The sequence below is a fragment of the Panthera onca genome, chromosome D1 (assembly GCF_046562875.1).
Source record: "Panthera onca isolate mPanOnc1 chromosome D1, mPanOnc1 haplotype 2, whole genome shotgun sequence".
NCBI lineage: Eukaryota > Metazoa > Chordata > Mammalia > Carnivora > Felidae > Panthera > Panthera onca.
This window is the reverse complement of record NC_138348.1, coordinates 60,041,865-60,062,995: the sequence shown is the minus strand read 5'-3', so window position 1 is coordinate 60,062,995 and position 21,131 is coordinate 60,041,865. Positions and strand designations below refer to the sequence as shown.

The following is a 21,131-nucleotide window of genomic DNA, read 5'->3' as shown; positions in this document are numbered from 1 at the left end:
ATAAAAGAGCTAAAAAACAATCAGGCAGAAATGAAAAATGCAGTATCTAAGATTCAAAACCAACTGGATGTAATGACCACAAGGACGGAAGAAGCAGAGGAATGAACAAGTGAGACAGGATAGAATTATGTTAAATATTGAAGCTGAACAAAAAAGAGAAAGCAGAATGATCATGAGAGTAGACCTAGAAAACTCAGTGACTCCAAACATAGTAACATTCCTACTATAGGAGTCTCAGAGGGAGAGAGAGAAAAGGGGGAAGAAGGTTTATTTGCAAACAGCAAAAAACTTCCCTATCTGGGGAAGGAAACAGACATCCAGGAGGCACAGAGAACTCCCACCAAAATCAACAAAAGCAGGCCAACAGCAAGACATACTGTAGTTAAATTTTTAAAATATAGTGATAAAGTAAATGTGATATGTATGTGTATACACACACAAACACACACACACATATACATAAAATGGAATATTACTCAGCCACAAAAAAGAATGAAATCTTGCCATTTGCGATGACACAGATGGTGTTAGAGAGTATTATGCCAGGTGAAATAAGTCAGAGAAAGACAAATACCATATGATTTCACTCATATGTGAAAGGCTGTTTTATATACATATAAACAAACATTTTTTGTATACTGTTTTTGTATCATGTGACTTTGCTTTTTCAAATCTCTTCAAATTCTAATAATTTATCTGTAGATTCTTTAGATTTTCTATGTATACATTTGTGTATCAGTTGTGAATATTTTTTTCATCCTACTAAACCCTACAGTACAATATGTATAGAACTACTGATAACAAGCACTGCCATCTCACACTTGATCTCAAAGGGAAAAATTTCAATAGTTCATCACTAAGTGTAATATTGGTGGTAGGCTTAAATTTTTTTTTAAATACTCTTTATCAGATTAAAAAGATCTTTGGTATGTCTGATTTGCTCTAAGGGTTTTTAAAATAAATTAATATTTTATCAAATACTTTTTCTGCATCTCTTGAAATAATTATATAATTTTTCTCATTTAATCTTTGAATATGATTTTCTGATACTGGTTAATAGTCTACCCAACTTTATCTTCCTGGGACACATACAACTTAGGCATGATGTTTTATCTTTTTTTTTTTGGATTTGGTTTGCAAATATTTTGCTTAGGACCTCTACCTAATTAATTTTAACTCTTTTATACTGTTCTTGGTATTAAAGTTTTGCTAGCCTCATACATAAGTTGGAGAGTAGTTCTCCTTTTCTGTTCTCTACGAGAATCTGTTTAACATTGGAATTATTTCTTCTTTCACTGTGTGGTAGAACATTCTAGTGAAGTTATATTTGTGGGTAGATTTCTGACTACTGATTCAATTACTTTTAATGGTTATAGGACAATTCAGATTTTCTATTCTTTTTTCTTTAAAGGTTGGAAAGATTCTTTTTTTTTAAAGCTTACTTATTTTGAGAGAGAGAGAGAGAGTGAGTGAGCATGGGAGGGGCAGAGAGAGAGAGAGAGAGGGAGGGAGAGAATCCCAAGCAGGCTCCACATTGTCAGTGCAGAGGCCAACATGTGCCTTGAATCCATGAACCATGAGATTATGACCTGCTGAAATCAAGAGCTGGATGCTTAACTGACTGAACTACACAGGTGCCCCCAGATTTTCTATTCTTTATTAAATTTCTGCAGGTTACACTTCTTCTAGGAATCTGTCTACCTAAAAAAAAAATACAATTTGAAATTTATTGGCATAAAGCTCCTCATAATATTCTTAACTTTTTAATGCCTGTGGATTTTTATGTGATATCCCCCTTTCATTTCTGATATTATTTGTGCTTGTCTTTTCCCTCATTAGTCAAATTCACCAAGGATATGTTCATTTTATTTGTTTTTTGAAGAAGCAACTTATGGCTTTGCTGATTTTATCTATGGTATATTTGTTTTCTGTTGTATTCATTTTTGCTTTTTATCTTTCCCAGTTTCTTGAAATATATGCCAAAACTCCCCTTGTTGGCTTTTTTTCCTTTTCTTTTTTGGTATATATGTTTTAAGGCTAGATATTTCTCTACAAGTATTAATTTTGCCAAGTCCTACAAGTTTTAGTATGTATTTTCTTTCATTATGATTCAGTTCAAAATATTTTCCGATTTCTATGATTTTCTCTGATCCATGTGTTATTTAAAATTGTATTACTTATATTTGACATAGTTGCATTATAGTCAAAAAAATTTTTTTTAATTTACATCCAAGTTAGCATATAGTGCAACAGTGATTTCAGGAGTAGATTCCTTAATGCTCCTTACCTATTTAGCCCATCCCCCCTCCCACAACCCCTCTAGTAACCCTCCGTTTGTTCTCCATATATTCTCATTCTAATCCTTTGAAATTTAAGATGCTATGTGGGCAAGTATATGGTCAATTTTTGTAAATGTTCTCTAAAGACTTGAAAAAATGTGTTTTTCCAACTGTTGGATGCAGTAGTTTACATTTGGGTTATGGATCAAGTTTCTTAATCATGTTTTTAAATCTTTTATATCCTCTATCATTTAATGAAAGGTATGCATTAAAATCACCTAAGATTATAGATTTGTCTATTTTTCTTTTAGTTCTGTCAATTTTTGCATTATATACTTGAGAATTATATGTATTAGAGATACAAATTTTAAATTATCATAATTTTCTGATGAATATTTTTAATATTAGTAATCTCTTCTTAATAGAAGTGCTTTTTCCTTAAAGTCTGTTTTGTCTGATAACAAAACTATACCACATATATATAACACAATTATGCTTAGTGTTTGTATGGCACATACTTTTCCATACTTTGACTTTCAACCCTTCCACATCTTGATGTTTCAGGTGGACTCTTTTATAAGGCCTTGCTATGACTTCTGCCTGTTACTTATGGTCTCTCTACAATAGTAGACGACAACAAATATTTATTGAGCATTGTACTAGACCATGGGGATATAACGGTGTGGAGTAAAGGGTTAATATCAAGCATTGACTGCTGTAGGCCTGGTTGAGAATGACCTCAGTCTTCCATCCTTGAATACAACAGTTAAGATAAATGAAAATGTTAGGTTTGCTTCAGTTGTGAAGGATTGCACCTAGGTTGGAGGCTTGGGGTCTGCATGAGAACGGTATGAAAGGTGCTCATCATAAAGAATGGTAGGAAGGGTGCCAGGTCCAACTCTTGATTTTGGCTCAGGTCATGATCTCAGGGTGGTGGGACTGAGCCCTGTGTGGGGCTCTGCACTGAGCGTGGAGCCTGCTTAAGATTCTCTTTCTCTCAACGAAATATGGCCCTTTGTAGCAACATGGATGGAACTGGAGAGTGTTATGCTAAGTAAAATAAGCCATACAGAGAAAGACAGATACCATATGGTTTCACTCTTATGTGGATCCTGAGAAACTTAACAGAAACCCATGGGGGAGGAGAAGGAAAAAAAAAAAAGAGGTTAGAGTGGAAGAGAGCCAAAGCATAAGAGACTCTTAAAAACTGAGAACAAACTGAGGGTTGATGGGAGGTGGGAGGGAGGGGAGAGTGGGGGATGGGTATTGAGGAGGGCACCTTTTGGGATGAGCACTGGGTGTTGTATGGAAACGAATTTGACAATAAACTTCATATATTTAAAAAATTAAAAAAAAAAGATTCTCTTTCTCTCTCTCTCTCCCTCCCTCCTCCCCTCTACCCTGCTTGATCTCTAAAAAGAAAGAAAGAAAGAAAGAAAGAAAGAAAGAAAGAAAGAAAGAAAAATTTTTTAAATTAAAAAAAAAGGATGGTAAGCAAAAGGGGCTGTAGCTTCCATGTGTTACAGTGCCCTCCACTACACTTAGCTCTCATCCCTGGCAGCTGTGCATAACTTAGGTGGATGAAAGGTCAAAAAGAATCTGTATATAAGTAGCTCTGGATCTCTTGATGAGATGAAAATGTTATATTTGCTATATTTTCCACCTTGTATCCCTCTATACAGCTAAATAAACACAGCATTAAATTAAAGCCGATTAGAGGCTGTCTGCCAGCTTGAATCTGTAACTGCAGCCATGGTGCTCTAATGGTGAACCACAAAGGCATCAATCCCTGCCCTCACAGCAAATGCTCTCACACAATCTAGTGTGAAAAGAGATAAGTAATCAGGCAATTAAAAATATAGTATTTAACTCTGTGACAAGAGCTATACAGAGTATTTTGTAAGTACATACAAAAGCCACCTAATCTAGACTTAGGCAGATCAAAAAGACTTTTATGGAGGATATGATTTTTCATTTTATAATTGAAGCATTAGTAGAAGCATAATTAATAATAAGCAAAATATTATTTAATAGTTTATTTATTTTTGAGACAGAGACAGAGCATGAGTGGGGGAGGGGGGAAAGAGAGAGGGAGACACAGAATCTGAAGCAGGCTCCAGGCTCTGAGTTGTTAGCACGGAGCCCGATGCGGGGTTTGAACTCCCGGGCCGTGAGATCATGACCTGAGCTGAAGTCGGACGCTCAACCGACTGAGCCACCCAGGTGCCCCAATAATAACCAAAATATTATTAAGAGAAGCTGGAGGAAAGTAACGGGCATAGCTTATATTCTGGGGACTAGAAGAAAGTAAGGATGTCTAGAATATGCTGTTGGAGTGAAGAGTGGGAAAAATGAAGTCAGAAAGGTAAGCAGAGGTTTAAACTGGCTTTTCAGGTCATGTTAAAGAGTTGAACTTTATCTTAAAAGTAAAGGGAAGTCAATGGAAGTTTCAGCAATAGTGCAACATGATCACTTGTGTATTAGAAAGATATCCCTCTTGCTGGGTGGAGAATGAATTAAAGGGAGACAAGACTGATAGAAAACAAACCAATGACAAGGTACTACAGTAACCTAGGTGAGTAATGGGACCTGAACCAAGGTACTATCAGTGGGAATGGGAGAGAAATGGACAGATTAAAGAGCTATTTAGGGCTTAGACTGATAATCAATTTGATATGGAAGTTAGGAAGAGTTGGGAAAGTCAATGATGGCCTGGTTTATGACTTTAGCAGTTAGGGTCCATGGTGAAACTGCTCCTTGGGTTAGGGACCACAAGAAGAGAAGAAATACTGGAGAGAAAAATGGTGATTTCATTTATAGATAGGTTCAGAGTCTGATGTATCAGTGATATATTCATGTAGAGATCTCTAGCAGAAGTTAGATATCTGGGTCTAAATCTTAGAAGAAAGTATCTGAGCTGAAGAAACAGATTTATGAATCATCACTATACAGAAGTCAATGGATTGTTCAGAGTATGTTAAAGACATCAAATAATGAATAAGGAAGAGACTATACTCTTGCAGTGCAAGAGGGCTTTTCCAGATTAATTTTCTTCTTTCCACAAGCATGTCTATCCCATACATTCTGACTTTCTCCTAGGATCTGTGGCAGACCTTGCTAGTACCTACTCAGTATCCATTCTTTTTTTTTTTGGTCTTCACAGAAGACATTTTATCCAGTCGACAATATGTCCAGCTATATAAGCTTGATTTCTCAGTCTTTCTTGCAGCTAGAGATAGACACAGGACCTTCACAACTTTTTTCTATGCATATTCTAATATTAGTTATTTTTAAGTAAAAAAAAAAAACAAATAGAATACATACTTGTTTGCTCCTTGTAATTTTCACCTAAAATTATTTTTATTCTTTTAAAAAATGGATCTTTATGATAATAAATTGAATTCCAAAGTAATCTGCTATAGGGTCATCATCATACCACGGAAGGCATATGGGCTTTGGAATAAAAAAGACCTGGGTTCAATTTCCAGCTCTGCTAGTAACTAGGTGAGAAACACTGGACAAATCATTTAACTTTTCTGACTCTTGGTTACCTCACCTATAAAATGAAGATGGTAATTTCTGTACAGGTTTGTTGATATTTACTAAGATAATAGTAGTTAAGTCTATATAAACTGTATGAAAGAATATATAATACTCAGCACAAAGCAGATGCTCAAAAATGTCAGCTTCTTTTGCTTCTTTTCCAAGTGTGCTTACATTGGAATTTCCTTACATTCCTAATTTGTAATAAAATGGCACAAACATAACAGAATAAAATGTAAATAATAGTTATTTGCTTGAGTTATCTGCTTAAGTCCCTGTTTTTCAAACTGTTTATATAGTGTGTTGTTTCTTAAAAACCTTGAGGGTCTGGGGCTCCTGGGTGGCTCAATCGGTTGAGTGGCCGACTTCGGCTCGGGTCATGATCTTGCGGTCCGTGAGTTCGAGCCCCCCGTCGGGCTCTGTGCTGACAGCTCAGAGCCTGGAGCCTGTTTCAGATTCTGTGTCTCCCTCTCTCTGACCCTCCCTCCGTTCATGCTCTGTCTCTCTCTGTCTCAAAAATAAATAAACGTTAAAAAAAAAAAATTAAAAACCTTGAGGGTCAAATCAGAAGGGAGGGTAGTAAAATACTAACATGTCAAGTCTAGAAATAATCTCTAGGAGACATCTACTTTGGCAGGAAGATTTTAAGCAATAGTACTCTTTGAGATAACAGAGGAGATCTCATCTGAGATATTCAAATACTGATTTATCAATTAGCTTAAAGAAGGTTTACTAACTTAAAAGTTCTTTTAATCTATTTTCATGTATACTTTTTTAATGTTTTCTTAAGATATATTAATATTTCTACTGAATGTGGCAGGCATATGATTTTATTATTACCCTTTGCAAGGCCATCAAATTAAATAAATAGCATTTGGCTCTCTTTTGGAGATGTCTGGATCACTTTGGATTTAAATCAGTAAGTAGAATTGTTATCAGTATTCTCTCCCTCAAGGAAGCTAATCTGGTTAGCAAGATAACCATCCTGGCTGTGACAGATACTTTTACAGTGTTTATTAACTCTTTCCTTCTAATTGTATACCCCACATATCTCTCTAGGCCCTACTCAAATACCTCCTTTTAGAAGCTTTCTGTGATTATCATAGACAGAAACTTTCCTGTGTCATCTTACTTCTTCATATGTGTTTTTAGTGTCATATTATATTGCCTTATACTTTTCCTTGTATATTATTTTTATATTATCCTTGTGAAATAATCCCTCGCCTTATCTTAAACATTTTATAGATGAGACACTGAAGAATAGGCACAACAAGAAATTTGTCCATGGATAACAAAAGTGTTAAGAAATCTGAGATTCCTGGGTGAGTCAGATTCCTGACTCAGTCGGTTAAGTGTCTGACTTAGGCTAAGGTCATGATTTCATGGTTCGTGGGTTTGAACCCCACGTCGGGCTCTGTGCTGACAGCTGGAGCCTGGATCCTGCTTCAGATTTTGTGTCTTCCTCTCTCTGTCTCTGACCCTCCCCTGCTTGCACTTTGTCTCTCTCTCTCAAAAATAAACAAACATTAAAAAAAAATACAAGATTCCAAACTTCAAGCCATCAAAGTGGTAAGAAATCGAGATTCCAAACACTCAAGCCAGAGCTCCTTTAGATTAGATAACATTACTCTCTTCCCTCTTTTTCCATTTATTTTTAAGATCTTGAGACTTACTGTAAATTTTGTCACAAATTCCAAAACAATTTTTCCAATTACAAATTTCAAAACCATTTTTCTAAGTCTCTGTACATATTAACAGTGATATGAAAGAATGAGTGATACTCTACAAATTTTGACAAACAGAGTTTCTCAGAAAAAGCAGTTCTCTTTTCTTAAGAATGACACCAAGAAACTAATCAGGGATAGATTTTTTTAAGCCATTAAGTATAAATAAAAAATATCAATTCTGGGGTGCCTGGCTGGGTGATTTGGTAGAAGCATGTGACTCTTGATCTCAGGGTTGTGAGTTCAAGTCCCACGTTGAGTGCAGAGCTCACGTAAAAAGAAGAAAATCAATTCTAATTACTTAACAGGTCAGCATAGGATATTCTAGATTAGACTTTGGGACAAAGGCCTGTTCAAATAAAGCTTTACCAACAGCAGGAAATATAGTGGGCCATCTCCCCTATCTTGCTTTTCAATATAAGAGGAAGAAATAATTCAGCTATATGTAACAGATGTATTTTACAGCCTTATTCTGAGTCACCCAAGCAGACAGATTGCACCCTGGTTAGCACTGCTTTTACACATTATGAGATGTATATACTATAAATGTTAAAAAATTTTTTTTTAGCATTTGTTTAGTTTTGAGAGACAGAGAAAGACAGAGTGCAAGCAGGGGAGGGGCAGAGAGAGAGGGGGTACTGAATCTGAAGCAGGTTCCAGGTTCTGAGCTGTCAGCCTAGAGCCCAACACGAGTCTCAAACCCATAAACCGTGAGATCATGACCTGAGCTGAAGTCAGACGCTTAACCAACTGAGCCACCCAGGCCCCTATAAATATTTTTTTACAAGTCTATCTTCCTGACCAGCGAGTTCCTTGAGACCAGCGACCCTGTCTCATTTGCTTTGGTTTATTAATATTAATTAACATTTACTGAGTACTTCCCATGGTAGGAGATATACATTATCTCACTTTTTTATTGATTTATTTTTAAAAAGATTTTATTTTTAAGTAATCTCTACACCCCTCACAGTGCTCAGTTACAACCCAGAGATCAAGAGTCGCATGTTCTACCAACTGAGCACCCTTGTATTAGCTCATTTAATCCTCAGACAACCTTAGGAAATTATTATACCAATTTTAGAGACACACTATAATGAGCTCTTAAGAGCAGGGACCTTATTATTTTCTTCAATAGTGTATCTCTTATACCTAGTACCATACCTGGCATATTGAAGGCACTTAAAAAGTATTTGTGGAATAATGAGGAAACCAAAGCTCAAAGAAGTTAAGTAACTTGTCCAGTGTATACAGCTAGTAATTGGAGAGACCAGATTTAAATCCAGGTCCGCCTGACTTTATCTTCAAATTTTTGTTCTATTGCCTCTCTATTTCCAACTTCCAGCTCAGTATTTGGCACTGAGAAGGTACACAGTAGACATCTGTTGAAAGAATGTCTTCTGCCTTCAGACTACTTCTCCATTTCACCCTAGCATTCCTCTATTTCTTTACTTCTCTCCTGAGAAGGACTAAGATAAAACACAGAACTATAAGCTTTCATCCCGCCTCCCTCCCTATCAGCATACATCCATACATACCACTATCCACAGAGAAAAAAATTTATTACTGGGAAAAGAACACATGAAAGTTGCAGCATGGGAAGTTAGACAAATAGTTTGATACTTTTATTACATAACCATAGTATAAAATAGATCTAAAACACAAAATGGAAAATGGATGGTCATAAACTTACAAAAATTAACCTCAAATTTCCGAATTTTATTTTTTTGTGGCTATGTTTTTTCTTTCTTATAAAGACAAATAAGAAATTTACAAAAGCCGAAGTCTTCTTATAAATAAACTTCATTCTTTACGCTGTGCCAATAAATCTTTCTAAATAAAGAGGTAATTCCATAATGACCTACTTTAAGCTCAAACAAACAGGAAAGTGAAGATGTCCTCTCTTATAACACCTACTTGCAGCTTGTCTGTAGAAAAATAATGTGGTTTTGGAATTTGTTTCAAAAAACAGATTTCAGTTAGATGATTATTATCTAGTTGAAGTTTAAAAAGTTACAGGAATACTTACTTTTTACATAAGCACAAAATATTCTAAAATTACAAGGTTTCTGATAATGTGTCCTTATTTATGTATTGTTTGTTTGTTTGCTGGCTTTTTAAAAGAATGGTGACAAGAGTCAAACAAATCTAGGTCACAATCCTGGCTCTGTCCCTTAGTAACTGTGTAACTGTTGGGCAAATTCTTAATATCTCTGAGCTCACTTCCCTTAAAATGTGAATAATAATCCCTAATTCGTAGAACTGCTGGAAAGATTAGAGTCTGTGCAGTAATGGGCATAGTGCCAGGCACATGGTAGCACTCAATTAACAAGAGCTCTCTTTATTTAGGGTCTACTACTTGATTTTACTCTGGTTCCACTATGGGATGCACTTAAATCATTATTTCTTATAGCAAAGTTTCCTGTGTTTGCTTTTCTCAATGTAAATTAACCTCCCACCTCAAAAAACTCATTAAAATAGGCATTAGGGGGAAAATATTCAAGGAATTTTCAGTCTGTCTTTTCTAGAAAATAGTGTCATAAAAAGGACTTTGTATGTGTATGTGTATAAATCCTCTCTGGTTTTTTTCTGCTTATAAGGAACACTGCACCTGTGTTACTGACTACCAACAGCCAGCTGGGTCTGGGCATTGGTATCCTATAGGCACTTGAGTTTGTTTTAAATACTTTCATAGGACATCTACCACTTTATTTTCAGAAATTATATCTGCATATAATTTACCAGAAAAGGAAATGAAATGCAGGCAAGTACTGTTAAACAATTAAGTGTTAATAGTTTTTTAATTTACCTGATGGAATACAGGCTCCTTCACCTTAAGGTAAACCTACAAAATATTAAAAGAAACACATGTGAATGAAGTGCGTTACTGAGGGGGAAGAAAACCTATTCCAGTAATTCTGCAAATCCCAAACCTCCCTGCCTCCTAGTCCTGTTACTTAGATCGGACTCCAGCCATGTAAAACCAGTCAGATTAGGTGGCATGCCACAGAAGGGATAGTAGCTACTGGCGGGTCTCCCCCAGTGCTAGTTTGACCACGGTAAACTAAATGTTTCAAGGCTGTTTTGGATTACTCTGGCTTCTTGGCCTCTGCATCAGCATCAAGGAAGGGCAAAGATGCACACAGTTTACTCATAAGGGCTGAAGAGGGTCTACTGACAATGCCTATAATACAGTTTTTTCTACAACAGAAAGAACACTGGAGTTAAAGACAGGAGCTCAATTTCAGACTCTGCCACTGACTTGCTACATACCTCGAGCAAGGACTCACTTAACCAAAAGACTCATTTTTTCCTTATCTGGGTAATAGGAATAACAGTGGTGGGGAACAATAAGCTAAAAGACGTGAAAGTGTTCAGCATATAATGCACGCTCAATAACTGAATACATTTATGACAAATTTCTTGTACTTTCTTTTCCTTCCAAAGCCTCTAACCCGTCCACCTAGATGCATTCCCAGTTACACAAACCCTAGTTTTAGGTTCCAGTGTCATGTGGGTGATTAAGTGCAATGCCTGTTTAAGATTCAGCATGCATTTACTGCCCTGTAGGAGTATGCCTTTAAAATGACATGGTAAAGAGTAATCAAAATTCAAATCATAATCCTGGAACGATTCCCATCACTTCCAAGACAAGTCCAAATTTCAAAGCCTTCCATGATCTCACTCCTGACTTTCTGTTCGGCTTCATTGCTCTCCTCTTGTCCCTATTTCATCCTAGGCTCCAAAAAGTACAGCTTCCCCAAATGTGCTACTTCAATACTTCCAGATCTTTAAACATGCTGCTCTTTACTTCGTTCAGAAATCCTCCCCTGCTCGCAAACTTTCATCTTCCAAGATTCAGCTCAAACCATCCCTCTTTCTTGAAGTCTTTTCTGGGTCCTTCTCCACTCAGCAGAAGCTGCCACTCACCCTCCTTCAGGCCCTCACTGACCATGTATAAACATCATGTAATTTGTTGGTTTGTTGCTCTCCCCTACAAGGCAATAATCTCTTTGACAGATATCTCTTTGGCAGATATCTCTATATCCTCATTTAATATAGTGCTGATCTCACAAAATTTTATGTAATTTTACAATTTGGCTACAAAATTTCTTATTCCTGTAGGAAGTTCCTACCCTCACTACAATAACAGCAGATTATTTCTTTTAAGCACCCATACAGCTTTAGTAGGAAGATGTGTATGAGACACTATCTATCTGTAACTCTAAACTCAGTAAGGAAGAATGCTTTTCATCTCTGAAATGTGTTGTCAAAATATTAATTTTCCTTTGTATAGCTTCATATTCTCATTGTTATTAATAAATGAAATGCAAAAGGGCATGCCCTTTAAGACTTTTTTTTAAGGCAAAAAAATTATGGAGTCCTTACTATGTGCCAAGTATTAATTTTCCTATATGAAATGTATGCTATTATTATCTTCATCGAACAGACAAGGAAAACTAATGCCCAAGTTTGGCCTGTGACTTGCCAAGTGACTTGCCCAAGGTTCCCAGTTAAATGTTGGTTCAAATTTAGATCTAACCGACTCCCAAGCCTGTATTTCCAACCACCGAACTTAGAAAGTGGTCCAGTCTTGGGGCACCTGGGTGGTTCAGTCGGTTGAGCGTCCGGCTTCGGCTCAGGTCATGATCTCACAGTTTGTGACTTCGAGCCCCACATCGGGCTCTGTGCTGACGGCTCAGAGCCTGGAGCCTGTTTCAGATTCTGTGTCTCCCTTTCTCTCTGCTCCTCCCCTGCTCGTGCTCTGTCTTTCTCTCTCTCTCAAAAATAAATAAACATTAAAAAAAAATTAAAAAAAAAAAAAAAAAGAAAGTGGTCCAGTCTTAACTCTGCCACCAATTTTCCGTATGAACTTGGCTGGCCAGACAAGTAAGTCATTAACACTCTCTGGACTTTGTTCTCTTCTTTTTTACAATAAAAAGATTTCCTTTCATCTCTGAAACACTAGGATTTTCTCACAATCAAGGAGTATGTAGTTTATGCAAGGACAGTGCAGGGCAGTGTAGAAGCATAAGAAAATAGTGTATCTGTTCTTTCAACCTTCTATTCACCTTCTCAGCTCACTGATAATCTAACTTCTGCCTCCATCAATCTATTGCTGACAGTATGCTTATTATGGTTACTTGGTCTTTTAATTGAAATTTTTATGGGTCAAACTTCAATCTTATTTTACTCAACCTCTCAGTGGCAACTAATACTGTTACTCCTTCTGGAAATCTCTTCATACTTTGTGATATTAGGCTCTCTAGTTTGCCTATGTTTCTGACTACTTGTTCTCAGTTTCCTTTGCTGGCTCCATTTCTTCTACCTGACTCTCAAATGTCAGTGTTCCCATGTACAGCATGGTGATTATACCTAATACTGGGCTGAATACTGGCACTTTGCTAAGAAAACAGATTTCAGGTGGTCTTCTCTCTCTCTCTCTCTCTCTCTCTCTCTCTCTCTCTCTCTCTCTCTCTCACACACACACACACACACACACACACACGGCAACTATGTGAGAAGCTATGTTAATTAGTTTGCCTATAGTAATCATTTCACTATGCATATCAAATCATCATGCTGTACACCTTGAATGTATAAAACTTTTATTTTTAAAGTGTTGACTCATTGAAATCCTTAGGCGTTATGAAAGTTTGCATAGTGACAGGATGTGAATGTCAAATAGACAAATCAACTGTAACTTTTAGAACTTTTAGGGTAAAGTACCATAAATGTATACTCTTGTTTATCTCTGTCAAAAAAAAAAAAAGCGTTCCATAGGGTTGCATCTTTGGTAATTTTAATGGTTCATGCTATCTGTGCCAGTTCATCTGTCCTCGCATTTCTAGTACCTCCCATACCCTGACAATTCTCAAACCCACATCTTTAGCTCAGTCTACCTGTTAATAAGCCTCAGGTGTCATTAACATCAGGCATCTCAATCTCAACACATTCCAAATTGAATTTATCTACTTCTACTCTGTGACACAAACCTACTCATTATCTCTCCTGCAAAATCTGCTCTTCCTTGAAGTTTTCCATCTTGGTTAAGAACCTGTTATGTACCACGATGGCCAGGCTGTAAACAGAGGCATCATTCTAGACAATTCCTTCTTTTTACCCCATACCCACACCCTCTACTTAGTGGGTCACAAGTCTTATGGATTGTTATTTATGACAGCATCTTTCTTTTTTAAGATTTTATTTTTTTAAGTAATCTCTACACCCAATGTAGGGCTCAAACCGACAATCCAGAGATCAAGAGTCACGCAGCTTTACTGACTGAGCCAGCCAGGTGCCCCTGTGACAGCTTCTTTTCATCCCCACACCTATTTTACTTCAGTCGGAGTCTCATATTTTGCCTAAGCAAATGCAAAAGTCCCTGAGTCTAGCCTCATATTCCTCTAATCCATCCCCTAAAATCAGTCATCTTTCTAACTAACCATGTTCTTCCTCAGCTATGGATCAGTTAATGGCTTCAAATTACCTTGAAGATAAAAATCCCAGTGTATACAAGGGTCTTTATAATCTGACATTTATCTCATTAACTAGACTCATTCACTCATCACCACTTAACATATACTCTAGCCATATTAAATCTCTCCTGTTTCTGCTGGTAGTAATGATTTAATCAGAAAATGAAGTACTCAGTGTAGTATCTGGCACATAGTAAGCGCTTAAAAATGATAGTTTATTATGTTCCAAGGTTCTATGCCTAGGGACGATGTAACAGTCTGTTTAGAAATACTTCATCACATTCTTGCCCCAGGGGCCTGGCAAACTCTTAACCATCAGTTAAAAGCCAGTTAAAAGGAGCTTTCCTTGACAAACCCAAGTAATTTTCATTCATGTGTCTTCTCATCATTTAACTAGTTCTTACCATCATTATTGTAATCATCATCTTTTGATGCAATTCTGTGCTTACATCTTTGATTTCTCTACTTGAATGTATTCCTTAAGCATAGCAACTGCTTCTTCGCTGTCTTTGTATTTTCTACTGCTTGATATGATAGGTTTGCAATTCGCATTTGTTGAAATGAATTATCTCTTAATACAAAATGCACTTTACTTGAGGGAAAAAAGCACTAGGATAGGATGAGAAGTGACCATGAACTCATTATCAGAAAAAGGTTAACCATTAAAGTAGTCACAGTAGGCCCAACAGAGCAGAATCAATCACTTTCTTTTAACAAATGGGAGGTACTATGTCCATCCATGAAAAAAAGTTAATTCTTTCCCCATTGCTACTAAATATTTGCCCTTTGACTTTTTCTCCCTTCAAATAAATAAACAAACAAACCGATTTTTAAAAAGTTGTTTCAACTTTTTGTTGAGAAATAACACCTAAACAGGAGATAAAGAAACAGTATCTGTGAGTTTTGTGCAGAAACATTTCAGTTTGAACAGCATGAAGCAAACACTAGAAGTAAAATGTGCCAAACTCCGCACATGGCTGGTTCACATGCTTAATCTCTTAGAAACAAAATATGACTTACTGTGGTTACTATTAAACTGAAAAGAACTAAGATAAAAAGCAGATGGTAGTTTACAGAGTTCTTCATCTTGAAACATTCAAACCTTTAAAAAAATAGAGAAAGAAACTTGTTTTAGAATATGTAACTAGGAAAACAAATAGAATGCTGTTTTAACGCTTGTATACACATCTCTGGATCCAGCGATGCCCCCATTTCCTCCCAAACTCTCATCTTAGAGAATTTGCACTGCCTACTTGCACTTCCGCCAAGACGCTGGGTGAATCAGGAGTAGGCACCTGGCTTAAATTGGAACAATGAGAGGCTCTCTCCTGAAAACTTGGGAGCTTGGGAGCCAGAGACTGAAACAATTAAGTGTACAGAATCCAAGTATAAAGGCTTATGGATTGAAAATCTGATGCTGGTATTTGGGCAGCTAAATTGAATGAACAAGAAGATGAATGAGCAGAGAAGTGATCTGCATGGAGAGAAAAATAAAGCAGATTCAAAGACTTGAGACCATGTGAAGAAGGAATGGGGAGAAGAGCGGGAGACAGAATCTGCCCTTGAGTTGTAGCCAGGCTATACTTCCTGCTATTATGTTTCATCTATTTCCTCATGTCCCTAAAAAAGATAAATCTCTCTGAGCTCAAGCCGGCTTGGGTAGGTTTCTAAATCTTGTGAGCCATTCTGACTAAGGCACGCTATTACAGAAAATATCACTGTATTATAATGGTTTCTTTTACCAGTCTCCTCAACCAGATTGTGAACAACTCGTGTGCAGGGATAAAATCTTTTTCTCATGTATCTAATCACTAGGCTCACTTAATCAACTGAGCCACCCAGGCAGCCCTGGCCCACATTATTTCTAAGATCTCTTTTACCTTTAAGTTCTGTTACTTGATGACTTATTAAAAAAAGCTCACCTGAAGGTGTTTTTCTAGATCAGGAGCAGCAAACTACCGCCCAAAGGCTCAAGCTCTTTTTGGGTAAATAACACAGTCACAAGCATTTGTCTACCTATTATCGGGGTGCCTGTAGCTTCAACACTACACAAGCAGAGATGAAGATCAACAGAGACCACAGGCCCACAAAACCTAAAATAATTACTATCTGTCCCTTTACAGAAAAAAATTCAGATGAGCTCTTTTTAATAATATATTTTCTCAAATGATTCTGATTTTTAGATATCTTTAGAAGAAAATATTCTTGAGCTAGCAATGACGATCACATCGAAAAGAACCAGATAACACATCACGTAAGGCTTTAGAGAAGTTTTAAGTACTAGTGCTAGGGAACTGAAGGCATACTTAGAAGGCAAGGTTATTAAACTTGTAGTTCAATTTCCAACTCTGACACTTACCACTACACAGCTTAGGCAAGTCACCTAAGCAGAAGCTCGGCTTATGTCCTTAGAAAAGTTACTAAATCTGTGCTTTACTTCATCATCTATAAAATGAGGATAATACCAATTTACCTTGCACAACTGAGAGAATTAGAGATGGCTTTTACACTGCCTAGCACAATTACAGGTACAAAGGACATAAATATTATTTTTATGGCACATTATATAAAATTTTTACCTAATTTGTATACATTCAGGGTGCCTGGGTGGCTCAGTTGGTTATGCGTCTGACTCTTGATTTTGGCTCAGGTCATGATCTCACGGGTCCATGAGATGGAGTTCCATACTCTCAGCATGAAGCCTGCTTAGGATTCTCTCTCTCTCCCTCTCTCTCTGCCCCTCCCCCGTGCTCTCTAATAAACTTAAAAAATTTTTAAATAAAAATAAATTTGTACGGGCGCCTGGGTGGCTCAGCCGGTTAAATGTCCAACTTCGGCTCAGGTCATGATCTTGTGGTTTGTGAGTTCAGGCCCTGCGTCGGGCTCTGTGCTGACAGCTCAGAGCCTGGAGCTTGCTTCGGATCGATTCTCTGTCTCCCCCTCTCTCTCTCTTCCTTCCCTGCCCACACTCTGTTTCTCTCTCTCTCTCTCAAAAATAAATAAACACTAAAAAAATTAAAAAAAAATAAATTTGTATACACTCATAACTCAAGGAAAGGCAGACTATGCAAGTCAAATTTAAGTAAGAGTCTATCTAAACTTTTATGAGATCATAAAATTAATAAACATTATTATAACTTCCCAGATATTATACTTTACATGAAGATCACAGAAGTTAGAACCTTTTACACTATTACAACCTCCCAGTAATATAACAGGGTTAACTATATTACTTAATTCAGTATGAAGTGAATATGAATTTTAAAATATATCAAACAACTGAATTTTAAACGTTAAGTACTTACATGCAGTACACAAATATACAACAGCTGTAAATCATTGGGAGTTCATCCAATAGCTATAAGAAACAAAGAAAGAGCACTTGAATATTGTAGAGGTGCAATTATTATGCAAATAAAAATAAAACGTCAGAATGATTATGATAGTCACCTCTTATTATCTAATATCTTTTACTAATTCTTTCATATATTTAACATCTTATTTACTCCGAGTGTTGGGGAAGGCCATTGAAAGGAAGTGACCGTTGGTTGACCTGTGAACTGGACCTGGGCAATTAGGGGCTCTTCACCTCCACCCATCCTTGGAATAGGACTTCTGCTTTTCTTGCTCCCAGAGGCAGTTCCAAGGACATAGACTTAGACAATGATGTGGTACCCTTGAGATAGTGATGTGCTGTTGAAAACACCTGCAAGGTATACCTTACTGAACCTAACTAAGGCCTCTTTATGAATGTTTAAGATTCGGTGGGCAGGTGGGGAGACCCATTACTGCCACCCAAGACAAGCCTCGTATGTAAGTACTCTCTGCCTATTAAAACTGCCAACTACCAACCTGGAGTGGCCTGCCTCTTTCTTCTGCCTTTCTCTGCCCTCTGCTTATGGGGGTTGGTTTGTTGTTGCTGAACAAACAAGCTTATCCATCCATCTATCCTAATGTACACACCTAAATAGGATGCCTGACTCACTAGGCAGCTCAGATCAGTTCAGTACCACAAACTATGTTATCATACTTCCAGGAAAGACAGATGTCTATCATCTATAGGGGTGTGGGTCCTAACAATGTTCTTTTGCATTTTCCCTTTTCCTAGAACACTTCTAAGATGGATAAAATGTCCACTAATATACATTAAGAAGGGATATTAATGGCTGGGAAAGTCATTCGGTTAATCTAAGTAACCTATGTTTCTGAAAAATATTATTATTAGCAATAATAATTATAACTATTACGTATTAAACTACAAGCTACACACTAAGCTAAATGTTGCAGATAGGTTGTTTCTAATCCTTAAACCAATCCTATAGAATTTAGTTGTTGAGCATATAATGAAAACAAGACATAGTCAATGCCTTTGAGGGATTCACATTCTAGTGAGGTGGAGGGAATGAAAAACATGTGATTAAATATAAAGATTCCGTTTTGACAACCATAAGAGTCATAAAGATTTTCCTTACAAGAGTGATACATAACCTGAGACCTAGAAAATACGCAGATATGAGTAAGATGAAGAGGGACTGAGGGAAAGAGGAGAACCCGTAAGCAGTGGAAATATAATGTGCAAAGGTCCTGTTGCGGGAAAGGGATTTCAAGAAATGAAAAATGTTCATTGCGATTGAAGCTTAATTAATGATGAAGAGAAAGGATATGAAATGAGGCTGGAGAGATAAGCAGCAAATAGATCAGGCAAGTGTTTTAGGCTGAAAGGGATTTTTTTTTTTTAATGTTTATTTTTTGAGAGAGAGAGAGAGAGAGAGAGAGAGAGAGAGATAAACAGAGCGTGAGTAGAGAGGGAGACACAGAATCCAAAGCAGGCTCCAGGCTCTGAGCTGTCAGCACAGAGCCCGACACAGGGCTTGAACTCATACACAGTGAGATCATGACCTGAGCTGAAGTCGGACACTTAACTGACTGAGCCACCCAGACGCCCCAGCCACTGAAAAGATTTAAACTAAGTGGCTGTCTTCATGAGCTTGGGCTGTTATAGCAATACCTTAGACTGGGTAGCTAAAACAACAGAATTTATTCCTCACAGCTCTGGAGGTTGGGAGGTCCAAGATGATGATACTGGCAGATTTGGTACTTGGTGAAAGTTCTCTTCTTGACTTGCAGATGGCTGCCTTCTCTGTAACCTCACATGGGAAAGGGCAACAGAGAGCAAGTTCTCTGGTCTCTTCTTAGAAGGACACTAATCCCATCAGGAAAACCCCATCCTCATAACCTCATCTAAACCTAATGACCATCTTAAGGTCCCATCTCCAAATATTGTCACACACGGTTCTAGAGATTCAATATATGAGGGGACACAATTCACTCTATAGTGGTGGTGGTAGTGTGTTTAAAATATAGGTTTTATTATTTTTCAGATATGGTGAGGCCAACAGATCAGGAGATGACTGCCACGGAAAAGACAGTTTGTTATTCACAGTTCCTAAGAGGGGGCATGCCATGCCAAGCAGGGCAACAAGGGAAAGCGCCACCATCAGTCAGGAGGCACAACGAGCAAGGGGAAAGCATAGGTGACAACCCTTATTGTGGTTTCCCAGAGAAAGGCAAAGTAAGGGAGGGTAAGCAGGCTTAGCATTGGCTAATTTGAATAATTTCAGCAGGCTCTAGGGGCTAGGAGCTATCTGGTATGTGGCTGTGGTGATTAGGGCATGGATTTTAAAATCTGGGTAACACAAATATGAAAGTCCTATTTCAAAGCCATAAGTAGCAAAATTATGACGGGTAAAGAACACAGAGTTCCAGGATAGCAGGGTGTGTGTCTGAAGAGGAGTCTGAAGAGGTAGGCAGAGGCCAGATCACAGCCTGTGAGCCTGACTTATGGCAAGTATTAAAGATGTTTAAAAAGTGACACGCCTTCTGGAGACCAGGGACTGTATTTTACACATCTCATTTCTGACACTTGTACAAAGCCTAGCAAACACTGCTCAAAGAATGGAAACAATTAGTTTTGTTTGTAGGAACAGTATTTGTCTTCTGGTATGACAAATGGATGGGGGAGGCAGGGACACCAATTAGGAAACAGTTACAGAAATGGGGACTGGGGATGATGGATTAAGATCGTGGCTGTGCAGACAGCTAGAGGTAGACGTATTTGAGAGCTACTCTGGAAGTTGAATCAAGAGCTTTCAGTGTTTCCAGTAGTGAGAAAGCAGAAGAAATTAAAGATGAATCACAGGTTTTTAGCTTGGGCTTTCAGTGGAAGGCATTTCCATTCATTGAGATAGGGAGCAAAGGAGAAAGAAGGGTAATATTTATAACCAGAACATGTATTATTTACAATAGCATGTAAGCTATTTTTGTTTTTGTATTATAAGGAAAATTATAGATGAACAAACATTTCTTTGGTTTTGTTTTCTAGGATAAGTATGAGAAATTTATTTTTTTTTTACTTATGAGAAAAAGATGAATACTTTTTTTATACTAGCATCTATTTTTTTCCACTATCAATCATATATGCTCAGTAGAGAATACCTAAAAATCTCTTCTAATATTAAAATTCTATGATTCTAAATTATTCTTTGGTACTTTGCACTTTTCATTTGAAGTCCTCTACTAGTGTCTCTACTCCTCCTCTAATGTTTTTCTCAAACCCAGTCCCAAATGCATTGCTTTTGGCTAGTCGCCGAAAGTATGTGACACATTAATCATGAGAAAGGAGTTAGTCATAGCTTACAATATTACCCTTCACTGAGGCACACATAATAGTACTCAAAGGAATGAATCACTAACAATGAATCCATAATGGTGGTTTCAGGCACTCTGACTAGCTAAAGAAAAAGGAAGGAAACTATTACTTATGAAACACTTATTTACCAGATCCTATGATGACACTTTCACAAATGCCAATCAACTGATCCTCACAATACTCCTATAGGTTATTATTAAATCCATTAGATAGATGAAGAAACAAAAGCTCAGCAAAATTAAGTGGCATATCTATGCTCAAACAGCCAGCAAAGTGGTAGTAGAATTGGAACTGGAGCCCAAGAGCCACCTGGCAATAATAAATCTAAAGAAAATACCATCCAAGCTCCAAATTGTTCTTAAGACAGTAAGACAGAACTGTCAATATCTGCTTGTGCCCA

General features: G+C 37.2%; 1 protein-coding gene across 6 annotated transcripts in view; it reads right to left on the bottom strand.

Moving 5' to 3' along the window:
• The window catches only part of ACER3 (alkaline ceramidase 3), a 175,027-nt gene that overhangs the window by 39,195 nt on the left and 114,701 nt on the right, over positions 1-21,131 (bottom strand). For 5 of the 6 annotated variants that reach the window (XM_060605551.3, XM_078433084.2, XM_060605553.3 and 2 more), the window contains 3 exons: positions 17,328-17,380; positions 15,043-15,124; positions 10,353-10,388 (listed from right to left, as the gene is read on the bottom strand). In XM_060605551.3, coding sequence (XP_060461534.1) covers positions 10,353-10,388; positions 15,043-15,124; positions 17,328-17,380 — 171 coding nt within the window. Of the gene's footprint in view, positions 1-10,352; positions 10,389-15,042; positions 15,125-17,327; positions 17,381-19,070; positions 19,134-21,131 lie in introns of those variants that run through there. The other variant, XM_060605556.3, reaches the window with a different exon arrangement.